This window comes from Malania oleifera, chromosome 12 (assembly GCF_029873635.1).
Source record: "Malania oleifera isolate guangnan ecotype guangnan chromosome 12, ASM2987363v1, whole genome shotgun sequence".
NCBI classification, from domain to species: Eukaryota; Viridiplantae; Streptophyta; class Magnoliopsida; order Santalales; family Ximeniaceae; genus Malania; species Malania oleifera.
This window is the reverse complement of record NC_080428.1, coordinates 57413893-57426886: the sequence shown is the minus strand read 5'-3', so window position 1 is coordinate 57426886 and position 12994 is coordinate 57413893. Positions and strand designations below refer to the sequence as shown.

The 12994-nt window shown below is 34.2% G+C and overlaps 1 protein-coding gene across 1 annotated transcript in view; it reads right to left on the bottom strand.

Annotated features, from left to right (window-relative positions):
• Positions 1-2329: 2329 nt before the first annotated feature.
• The window catches only part of LOC131144155 (uncharacterized), a 91236-nt gene continuing 80571 nt past the window's right edge, over positions 2330-12994 (bottom strand). The window contains exons 14-22 of the mRNA XM_058092595.1: positions 8592-8738; positions 8407-8466; positions 8179-8283; positions 7416-7577; positions 6970-7043; positions 6327-6450; positions 5448-5539; positions 2916-3036; positions 2330-2805 (exon numbers count right to left, since the gene is read on the bottom strand). Of these exons, the coding sequence (XP_057948578.1) occupies positions 2653-2805; positions 2916-3036; positions 5448-5539; positions 6327-6450; positions 6970-7043; positions 7416-7577; positions 8179-8283; positions 8407-8466; positions 8592-8738 (1038 nt within the window). The 3' untranslated portion in view covers positions 2330-2652. The remainder of the gene's footprint in view (positions 2806-2915; positions 3037-5447; positions 5540-6326; positions 6451-6969; positions 7044-7415; positions 7578-8178; positions 8284-8406; positions 8467-8591; positions 8739-12994) is intronic.

Genomic DNA, 12994 nt, shown 5'->3' with positions numbered 1-12994 from the left:
AAAAATTTCAAAAATCTCATTTTTAAAAATTAGATGCAGAACTTACACAAAATTTATTTATTTTTTTTAAAATATATATTTTTTCGGAACTTGATTTAACATAAAAAAAAAAAAAAAAAAAAAGAAGCTAATAACATTTTAAAATATGGCAATTATAGTATTGATATGTTCATAAATAATATATTAAAAAAATACAAAAAGCTATCAGGAATATATACAAAATTAAATCTATGTTTTACAAATTTCAACAATCACAAATAAAACATTTTGCTCATAATGATTTAATTGATCAAAATAAAAAGAGCAATTTGATTTAACACATAATACTATTAGTTTGATTTTTCTTGATTTGAATTTTTATATCATAATAACTTACTATCATAAATATAATAGTAACATATAGTAATACTATATATAAAGGCATTAACATTAAATTAGTCAAAATAGTCGGGATAATTTAGTGTAGAAAGAAAATTCTTATGAGAATGAGATTCTTTTAAACTTATTTGTTTCGTACAAATATTTTATATTAAGAAATATGAGTTTTATGTCACATTAAATTTTAACTTTAAAACAAATATAGACATCACATTTTTAAAAATATTAAAATATGTCGCAAACCAAACACCCCCTTAGAAGTTGTAAGGGTTATGTAATTTTTTTCTTGTTGGCAAAATTGTATGAAGGATCTTATATGATTTACACCTGTTAAATGAGACATGGCACAAGCATTGCAACATTTTTAAAAATTTTAAGGCCCCCTTCAGAATTCAAAAAACAATGAAAAAAAAAAAAAAAAAGAAAAATATAAAGGAATCGTCATTTATGTAAAAAATATACCAAATCTATAAAAAAAAATTAATTTTATGCATAATTAATATTTAGTTTTTTCTAATTTTTAGATATATTAAAACAAACTTTCATTTTTGATAGTATTTAATAGAGAAAGAAAATGAGTTTCTTCCTTATTTTCTTTTATTTTTCTTTTCTCAAGTTAAAAAAAAAAAAAGAAAAGAAACCCTTAATCGAATCGGACCTTAAATAGAGCGAGTGAAATAGCTATTCTTAACATTACAATGGCAGTGATATAAAGGTAACAAATTGTGATAGATTATAAAACTAGTCATAATATGGAATAGACAATAAATAATTATTCTCAAATTTAGACGAAGTTTTGTAGCTAGGACTTATTTTAAACTATCGTACATCTATATAATTTTTATAACATTTTTATCTCATATCATTTCTATTTATATGAATTGACATTTGTTGAAGCTAACATAGCCTAAGAAGCTCCACCAAATACACTAAAACTTAGACCACTATCAGAAGGATATTCATACAAAGCAACTCCCTCCCAAAATTTCAAAGAGAGTGATATAATGTTATATATTATGGTTTTTGTAAAAGGTATAAATTTTTTATTAAGCTGATTTTGTTTTCTAAGTGTCGTCTCAATAATTTATTTTAGGGATATCATACCCATTTAATATACAAGAGCTAACATCAACTAAATTATTATTTCTCATTGACGATCTTACTCATTTAATACAGACATTCATTTTGCATTCTATCTTTATAAATAGTGCTCTATTTTTTTTTTCTTTTAATTTTAAGAGTACATCACATAATATAGACCAAATGCAATCCTTCATTTTACTAGACCTACTTTCCTTTCACTACCAAACTTGCATTTTGGGACGTCCAAGATCTAAAATTATCAAAGTATTTTGTTTGATTGCATGATATAGTTATTCAATGAAACGCGCAATATGCAACTTTGAATATGCATGTAACTTTGCTACTTTTATTTTTCCTTCAATTTCTTTTTTCCTCTTCGCTGCAACTTTATGTTATATTTAATTTGCAAAATTGAATAACACAAGAATGAAACTGAGTAAAATCAGATGAGCATGCAGAAATCAAGTGACAAATTCTACTCATTTTTTCTCTACCAACTTATGGGCAAAATTATTTTTAGGTAACAAGCCATTTTTATTCTTGGGGTACAGGATGATTCAATGCCACTGGGATTTAGAACTATTAGTTATTCGTTCATTTGTTGCCTAGCAGATTTCATCTCAAGTTGGTTTTAGTTTTTAATGTTTGCCAATCTCTGGATGCATAGGCTGGCATTCAATTTCAACAGCTTTGTCTATCATTTGGCTTCCTGGGACATAGACCTATCAAAAAATATAGATAGTCAAATCTAACATTTATATTGTTTTATGTCAGCATTTGTGGAGCATCTGGGCAACCATGTCTTCATTTTGATGCCTTCATAAATTTCTCGATATGATTTCTCTCTCTGCAAAACATAACAAGGACATTGCTCTATTACCAACGTCATTGTTGTTATTATCATTATTTTTTTTGAAAATGAACTGTTCCTCATAATTTATTTGATCTGTGAAACAGCATAAACACTCTGCCACTAGTAACCTATCGATATACGTAAGATAACCTCAAGAATCCTGGAACCACAAGCTGAATTAGAAATTGAATTGCAAAGGATGCAGTAGAAGCTGCGTCTTAACAGATAAGAAATCACAGCTGCCATGCGCCACAATAATTGCGCTTCAAAGCAAAGGCAAGTGATCCACAGTTGATGCCTTGCTCTCTGTTCTGGTGTTGCACCCCTGCAGCCAGATCTTAGAAGGGGCATTTACATGGTTCAATTCCCCAAGTCCACTCTGCATAATCTCTAATTGTTCTATCACTGCTGAATCTCCCAGAGCCAGCTGCGCTGAGGATGCTCATCTGTGTCCACCTCGCTTGGTCGACAAATGCCTTATCAGCAGCAGCCTGTGAAGTTAAAATTAGAAACACCACTCCAAATGATAAAAGCCCAAGTGCTGGGTCCTAAGATTACATTCCAAGTGCTTGGATCCATGATTCCAGTGTGAGACAGTTACCTGTGCCTCAAGATAGCTTGCGAAGTCATAACCCAGGAGATAGTAGTCACGTGTACCATCTACACTGTCACATAATGACTTGAAGTAGTCTTTGAAGCCAAAATAGCCATCCCGCACCATCCTATGCATGTTATCACATCAGAAGGAAGTACAGTAGAAAAGACAGTCACGATGTGAGGCATCACTTAGCTCACCAGCACACATCACAGTTGCATCATGCAGTTCATTATAAAAATCTAGCACACAATGCAGAAAGAATATCAGGATAGAATAACTTCCAAGGAAGAATATTTTCTACTCCAACTTCTAAAACATAAAATTTTAGCACACAAAAAAAACTGCTGCTGTTTGGAATTGTTCATAGAAAAATGAAAGATCTAGCAACTAATTAGTATTAAGCATTTATTAAGTTAAATATTCCTCAAAAGTGTCAGCAAACATCCATTTCAACATTTGGCACAATGTCACATCAAGCAGAACAATGGATAGGAAGGGTTTTATTATCACAAATGGAGGGGGAAAATGAGGGGCTGTTTGTCATCTACAGTTCTTTCTATCATTGTCAAGGGGAGCCTAGAAGTTAGTTTAAAACTCCTATAGGATCTAGGTAGGGTGATCTTCTTTTGCAGCTTTTCTTTATCACTGTCCTGGATTAGAAGGATTTCTAGAGCATTTGTTGAAGGTTTTGTGCATGGCTTGCATTTAGGTTCTCGGTGTTAAATCTTTTGTCATCTACTTTTCGGGATTTGGTTTCACTAAGGTTTCCAAATGTTTTGATCGTAGTAAGCCTCATTTGTTTCTGGTCCATAGGTCACTCCGGCTCGGGCTTCACTATTCTCCATTCCCCTTGATCATTTTTTTTTTGGTTGGTGTGGCTGTTAGATTAGAGAGGTTTAAGAAGGATTTTCTTTCGTCCCAAAGGCAGGGATAGAGAGGTTATTTAGTTAATTGGAAGGTAGGTCTACAGATGTTGGGGTTTTAGGTCCCAGGTAATTTGGTGTCTGAAAACCTCTCTAGAATGGAGGTGATTGTGGCGTTTAAAGGGGAGACCGATTCCAGTTGATGTGGAGTGGTCGGAAGTATGGTCGTCAAGAGAATATGTGGCTGTGACATTCTGCACAAATTCTATTCATGTAATCCCCTGGAAGTTTACCTCACAGGTATCCATCTATTCTTTTTGTCAGAATTGAAGAGGGAGAGGGCACTGCAGTTTTGGGAAAAACTGTGGGTGGTGGAGGTTCTGTTACTTTTGTTTTTCCTCATTTGTATATCTCTCTGATCTTCATGACACTCCAATTTATTCTTTTTTTTTTTGGTGATGTATAGAACTTTTATTTATTTATTTTCAAAAATTACAATGACAAGGAGATGGAGGATTTATCTTCTATTGTTAGTTTGCTTGAGGGGTTTCATCATACTTCAAGGGATACAAGGACTTATACTTGCACCATTCTAGTGTTTTTCTCGTAAAGTATCTTATTCTCATTTAAATCATTTTCCTTCCCATGACCTTTGGTAAAAGCCTAAACTGGCAAGTTAAACTGGCTTCTAAGATGAGAGCTTTTATTTGGTTGGCAATCCACAACAAAGTTAACAGCAACAATCTATTAAGAGCCTACAAAGCTGTTTCTCCAGATGTGTACATTTTGTGCTTTTATAGTGGAAAGGCTCACTCTAATCTACTCTAATACCTTTTTTTGCACTATTCCATGGCTTGGGGTATTTGGGATCATGAGAAGAGTTTGCTTCCACAAGTTGGGAGCCTTGCCTGCTTATAATGTTTAAAGGTGTTAGGAGGAAAAAGGAGGTAATGACTTTATGGTGGTGTGCTGTTTTTGATGTGGTTAGGCAGTGTTTCGCTTGCTTTACTCTGTTTCCTGTTTCTTTTCTTTTTTCTTTTTTTTTATTTTGGCCTGTGGTTTGGTATTCAGCTGAAGAAGAATGCCCAAAATTATAAGAGAATTTTGTTTTAGCAGTTGCATTGGGAAAGAGTATATTCTTCCATGTAGTATCATGCTTTTAGTTTTCTTCAAGGAAGTCCGCCTTCCATATATTCAGAGTGATTGGAGACTTGTTAACTTGTTTTGTTTCGTTTTCTCCTCCTTTTTTTATTGGGGAAGATATCTTATCCTTCTATTTGTACTTTTTTTAAGTTTAAAAGATATAATGAGAGAGAAGGAATTAAAATCAAGGGAGAACAACAAATAGAAATACTCATAATAGAAAATTAAAAAGAAAAACTTGAAGGCAACCACAAAACAAAGTGGGTCCTATTTCATGTTGGATGGGATAACACAAGCTTTTGTATAAGTGATTCCCTTTCTAAATTATTAACCCCTATACAAATTTTATAACACTTTCATCTTATAATATTCTAATCCTAGGAATAGACGATCCACAAACCAAAAGTAACCTAATTCTCTATGAAGAAAGAGAGAAAAGGGGAGGAAGTTTACATACATAGTAATATTTACCATTGACAATCACATGATATTACAAGAGGTGATGGGGGTAGGGGTGGTAGATTTATACCTTACAACACGTGCAAATTGAAGTGATGCCTTAACAGCAGCTCCTTTCTGACGCAACGCTGGAACTTCATGCACTTTAGCACCAAACAAAAACTGGAGGAGCAGAAGAGATTCAATCAAAAATTTAACATGCTTTAAAGGTTTTGTGTGTACGTAACCTAAATTACAGTTTATCAGAAAAGAGAACAAAAAATCAAAAAAAAAAAAAAAAACAAAACAAAAAGGAGGTCTCTGGGACTTGGGATTTTAAAATAGGGTTGCAGATCACAAAAGAAAGCAAATTGGAAGGATGTGAAGCATCAAGAGATTAAGTCTGTCAACAAAAATCCTTCTTTTGAAAACCAAATCCATCTAAAGCAACAATACTCAGCACTCTAGCACAACATTAAAATGCTTAAAGGGTTCATTGAAGAATGAAGGACCCAATTTTCTGCATTAAATTTTTTTAGTGCTTTAGGTTAGAGCTCACAAAAATAAATGATACAGCGAGGGAGCTAGTGGCACACCACTCTCTTTCATTTTTTTTTATTAATTATTTTTTTGGTCAATCTTAAAAAGAGAAAACGAACACACACCAAAGTCCACCTCAACAAAGTCTATGGTGACAACTTGAGGTCAGCTAAATGAAATCCTGGTTACCATTCTGACGTCATTAACTCTGTATAGAATCCATATTAACTCTCTATAGAATCCATAGAAGTTGAATTTCAAATGATGTCCTCATAACTCTCATCTGGAATTCAATTTTTAGAAAATATTGCCCTAGATCATGCCCCAAAATGACCAAATGGATCCATATAACTGACCCCACTTAATAGGACTTGGGCTTGGTTGTAGCTGTTGTTATTTATCCTTAAATCTTATTTAACATGGAACTCACCATGTTTTCTGCTCCTACTTCTTCAATAATTTCTACAGTAGACCCATCTGCTGTAGCTAAAAGCAAGCATCCATTCATCAAAAATTTCATGCTTCCAGTTCCCGATGCCTCATGTCCAGCAGTGCTGCAAAGTCATGACACATTATGCAGCATATGTAAAGATTTTGAGCAGATGAGAACCCATTATGTCGCAATATAATTTTTAGTTTTATTTAACTAAATTAGCATATAAATAGAGTGCAGAAAAAAGGCATACAATACAAGAATGGGGGAAAAGCCCACTAAATCCAGTATTCTGCAGAAGGTTTTCTAGGATAATTACTGCTGTTATGAGTGAAAGCATTTGATATATCACAAGTAATAAAGTGAAATAAACACAGTTAAAAAAAAACATCAATATCCAAGAACCTTGTAGCAATTAAATTCTATTACTCACATTTCATGCTAAGTTTTGTTATGGAAAAACATGTATGACAAGCAGAAAATGTAAACCATTCTGAACTAGTGTAAATCAAGAAACATGCTGATTTCACATTTCTTCACAATCTTCCAAACAAGAGTGTATTAAGAAGGAAGTCTATCGGTAAAAATTTAAGTATTAAAGTAGAGGTCCCTGCAACAGAATGGAAGGGCTATATCCAACCTTATGTGTTGTGAAAGGTCACTCCCTGGTATTACTAATTCAGCCACAGAGACATTGTAGTCAGGTATGAAAACCTGTGGATAGGGAAAAGAAGTTAAAAAAATGACCCAAATTGCAATAGAAACAAAAATCCAAATTGCAATAGAAACAAAACTAAGCCAGTTGATGATGCATAGAATCTATTTAAGCCTAGTGCCAAACCCTTTCAAAACTGCTTTTATATTTGTATTGATCTTATATTGAGTCAAATTAATGGGGGATAACTAAGATGAACGACTGATCAGACTTAGGCATGTTAAAAAAGGAACACTAAAGGACGATGGGGAAAAATCATCTGGGCAATCCTCCACATTTACAAGTTGTCTAGTTACATTCTCTGCATGTTTACAAGATAGTTCATTCAGGCATTCTCATTCCAATTCTAGATAATAATACAAACAATCTACCAGTTTTAGAAGGTCTCCAACATCTGTATCATTATTAATTTTTTCTGCCACAGCATGACAAAGTTTGATAATCTTCTTTGCAATCTCATAACCAGGTGCAGCTTTCCCTCCAATAATGCAAACGCGAGGTACAACCTTCTTCCTATCATCCTTCCCCATATTCTGCAGCAGAATACCAATGGAAACAGTCCTATATTCAGCAAAAATTTCCAATCAAGTTCACTTGAGACTTCTGGAAACAAATCTATGTCAACTCTAATGTCAATCTGTATATATTAGTTGAGCAATAAGAAATTTGAACTACTTACATAAAACAAAAATAAGGTGTCGGAAATTAGTTGAACCTATGAATTTGTTTGTAGCCCTTATATGCTCACATGGTAACACAAATAAGATGTTGGGGTGCTGCCAAATACTTACTGTATTGGTTCAAGTTATTCATGGTCTACCCTCCCATTCCTATTGCCACTAACAACAACTAATTCACACCTCTTCACTGGTGCATTATTAACAGTGACTAATTCTAGGTCTGTCTCAATCAAAGCAATATGGAGAAAAATTATACCGCATATTACTTGCAGGAACCATCGTGATCATTAAGGATGGACAATCATCTCTAGACAACACATGGTTTTTTATTTGTATATGCGCCAGAAAATGGAGCTAGATAAACCTTTATATTTGCAGCAGCTGTTTTTTTTTTCCATTTTTTAGCTAATACATTAACAGGAAAAATCCTTCCACACAGAAGAATTCCATTTACCTTTATACAGTCGTATCGATGAATAATGCCTAGTATGTTAAGCAATTGCCTTTTGTACTCATGTATCCGTTTGATTTGCACATCAAACATCGCATCCAAGCTGACCTGCAATTAAAGGTGATACACTGCCAAGATATAATGACAAGAAAGCATCCACTAAAAGTTTGTAAAATGATGTGACAAATAAAAAAGAACAAGATTGAACTTCAACAGAAGTGTTAGTCAAACCTTCACACCACTCATTGCTTCAATATACTCAGCAAGCCTCATTTTGTTAACCCTCCTCACCTATGAGAAAATTTTTAACGCATTAATGGTTTAAATCAGTTAATGTATGAAAAAGAAATACCAGAATAATTTTTGTTTCTAGGGCACTTTGACAATGCCTAATTGCATATGGAGACAATAAATACCATCTTCCATTCTTGTTGAAAATTAGCATCCCCTACATAATCTCGCAATCCTGTCAAGAGGTCCACATCACGGATCCATGCTTCTGTTCCCAGCCATTTGGAGATGAAAGCACACAAACTAGGATTGCTAACCACAATCCAGCGGCGCTGAGAAATCACACATTAAGAAAGTTAAAAACACGGCATGTGCATACAAATGCCAACATTGTATACTATCAATAACTCAAAAATTTTCCTCCAAATACATCAATGCATAAAAGAAAAAAAAAAAAACAATACTCAAATTTTATGCAGTGCCATCCACCATTTATTTGTCTTTTATGAAAAATAAATATAGCAGCAACACAGATCACACCACAAAGTTGAATTAAACATAAACATGTACATGGTAAGAAAAAATTGAATTCAAGTTATTTGTCTGTTACCAGTTACTTTTGATATTCAGGCATTATTGATGCATGGGTAAGCATGAGTTAGCACCACTATTATGGTCATTGCAAGGTACTTGGCACATATTATAAATAGAGAAAGAGACTATCCTTGCGATTAGGTTATCCAAACTTACACAATACTTCAACATGGTATTAGAACATGATCTGACCTAAACCTGGGCAGGAATTTGGTTTGCAGCATAAAAAATATTCCCATGGACATTCCGGGAATCTCATACCTAGGAATGGGATGCCTGCCCAAGTTTTTGCTTGTTCACATTGTAAGATTCCTAAGAATGTAAACAACATTCCCATGTCAATGTCTGGTTTAACTTGGAATCCTGATAGGCATTTCAGAAAGATGATTATTATACCGTTGACATGTATATAAACAATATATGAAGAATAAATTACATTTTCAACATAAAAATCTACTAAGACATGTAGTTTATTAAATCCATGTCCTCAAATTTTCAACAATCATAAATTCAAAAAGTTCAACACTTATATAATCCAATTAAAAAATTGAGGACAATATGGTCTCTAAATATTAACTATAATGTTGTATCATTATATTATAGCACAACAATATTATTATTTCCATTGTATTAATACTTATTATTTTAAATATATTAATAGAATATAATAATACCATATTATAGAGGCACTGTGATGTAGGACAAGAAGTAAGAACTTGGGAAGATCCTTGCTGGAAAATAATTAAGAAGAGTTGGGTTAAGGAATTGTGGGTTTAAGCTGGTAGTTTATTATGTGTTTTTAGTATTAATTAGTATAGGATTAGGTGTATTTGGGCGTTGTTTGTAATATTTGTGTAAAGTAGGGGTATGTTTGTAATGTAATGTAGTTTTAGGGGTTTATGTGTAATTTCATGTAAAGAGGTTTTCTAGTAAATAGTGTGTGACAGCCTGTTGTAGGCAGTTGTTGATGAATTTGAAATGAAGTGAATGTGAGTTCCACCCCCCCCCCCCCCCGGGTATCTCCTCTCTCCTCCCTTCCCCCCCTTCTAATTTCTCCAAGGCTGCGGAACCTTGATGCTGCCCCTGCATCATACTGATGTCCAATCAGTCAAAATAGTGAGGGCAATTGGATGATTTGATCTCAAAAGTAGGATTCCCATGGGATGATGAGAATAAATTCCCATGAAACTTATCCATGTTAAGATGCCCACCACATAGGATTCTGGTCCCTAAATAAACATGGGAATGACATGCCATGGGCATCACATTCCTAGGAAATGTTGAAAGATGTCACAAGCAAAACCTCCCCTACAAGTCACCACCAAACCAAACCCCAAAACTCATAATCCTACGCAAATCTGCCACTATGGGAGGGTCATCCATACCAAAGACCTGAAACAACTCTAGAAATCACTAAAAAACATAGCAGTCACTGAAAGCCAAATGGCCACATGCACCAATTGAAGTTTGAATGCTCCAACACCACACATCAGCGCGTAAGCCTTTCTTGAGAACAATTTTCATGCTAATTTCTTCCACCATGCCTTGAATCCATCTAAAATCTATGACATCAAGTTGTGGGTCATGTTTTCTGTTCAAAGATCCAAATTTTCTTGTTCATTCACACGCAGCACAGGTCAATGATTTTTTGGCATTATTAGAGTTGTATGTCAATGTAATTGAGTTCCTTGCAGCTATGGCAGTGTTAGGCTAGTTTGTTTGTGACACATTTGTGGTTGTTCCAGTTGTTCACCTTGTTTGTGGTTGTTCTGTCAACAGCATTCCTCGTTGGTCTTGTTTGTGAGTGCTGGGATGGAGTCATGAATCCTATAAGTACATTCCCTCCATCACTGCCACATATAACAATCAAGAAGTTGGATGGGAAGAATTACATGCAGAAGACTGTCGAGATCTATTTGACAAGCTTAGGTAAATTTAAACACTTGTTTCAATCCGAGCCCACAACAAAAGAAAAATGTATGGGTTCATGACCTCAGTGGAACCCCAGATTGCACAAATGTGCAGTCGTACATGAGGATATTTGAGATTATGTCAAGCTCTTATATTCCATTAACATTACACGTAGGTACAATCTATCCCTGGAGTATTTAGTACATTACAATAGGGAGAAAAGAGTGTCACAAAATACTTTCCAGAGATGAAGCGCATCCGCAAGAAACTTATCATTGTTCAACCCATAACATCCAACATCCATGATATGCAAAAGTAGAGGGAGGGAACATATGGCAATCTTTTCGGCCAAGTTCAGTGCTGTCTAGTCGCAGATCCTTGGTAGTGCAAAGATGCCATCTTTTTCTGATTTTTATTTTCTCATTCTTTGTGCTTCTTCCAACACACATTCCTCAGCCTTCGGTTGTGGTGTTTCAACCTCTACCTAAGATGACTGCTCTTGTTACAGGTTTGGCAAGTTCTTGGGATGGTTCAAGTGGTTGTGGTGGAAGGGATAGAAGCAGTAGAGGCCCTTCACACAAGTTCACTAACTGTTGAATGAGGAGGTCATATGATTAAGCAGTGTTGGGATATTCACGATAAACCGCCACCCATTACCAACACAGCCACCACAATTTCTACTCTTCCTAGTTCAGCAAGGGGGAGCAACGTACTATATCTATGTCAAAGAAAGAGTATTCAAAGTTCCAACAGTATCAAGCATCCTCTAGCAGGTTTCTATTCCCATTGCATCTCTTGTTCAAATAGTGACTATCGTCTCGTATTTCTTATACTAATACTTGGATTATATATTTAACAACTTTTAATCTCTTGACATGTATAGCCAATTTCTTTTCCACTCTTTACAAATGGGATGTCACTACGGGAATAAGGATGGTAAATCCCACTTTTCTATCTCTTTTTCTCCTATTTTATATACTTTTAAGTTTTCCTTCAAACTTACATCAGTTAGCAAGATTACAAAACCATGAATTGTTTAGTAACATCCTTTCCTCATTCTTGTTTTTTCTTCAAGATTTGAAGACGAGGAAGACATTTGGCAGAGGACATGAGACTGGAGGACTTCATATATTTTGAGTCCCTATTTCTTCCTAGTGCATGCATTGTTGTTGCTACACTACTCCAACTCCAATGTAGCCTTGATCATCCTTCATTACAAGTTAAAACAACTAGGTCATACTTTGAGTTATGTGTCTAGACTTTGTGAATCTTGTCCGTTAGGAAAGCATCATTGTGTCTCATTTGCTTCCTGAGTCAATAAACATGCAGTAAACCCTTTCATGTTAGTCCATTCTAATGTATGAGGCACTATTCGAGTTGTGCCAAAGTGGGGGTTTTTGATATTTTGTTATTTATGTAGATTAATGTTTTAAAAGGCAAAGGCATAAGATGAGGCGTTTTAACACTAAAAGCGAGGCATAAGCCTTAAAGCGTTGGCGCATATGCATTTTGAAATTTTCATTTTTAGATAAAATCAGAAAATTAATTAAATATATTTTAAAGAAAATAAAAATATAATGAAAAAATATCAAATATAATTTTAAAATTACTTGTTGATTATTCAAAAAAACTTGAATTTGTTACAAAAATCATGACAAGAGAGCTACAACTTTACAAAGTTCAAATTATTTTCATGTTGTAAGATATTAGACACATCTCTCAATTATTTTGGAAAGGTCAAGAGGTTCAAGAGTTTTAGAAATCTGCTCATATTATGACATTCATTTATATAAACATGAAATTAAAATTTTTCTAACCAAATCTAACTTGAGAATCACACACCGAAATGTCTAAGCCTTACTTGGAAAGGCGCAAAAGGTGTGCCTTTTGTACAAAGGTATAAGCATTAGTGTGTAATCCATTATTCCCATTTTGGAATCTAGTATTTTAGATTGGGCTCAAGGTGTTTTAGACATGCCTTTCCGACAAGCCTCAAGGTGAGCCTCAACTAACTTTTAAAACATTGTCGTAGATTTCTAGATGACTATTCAAGAATGTTTGTTTCATTTAATGAAGGATCGCT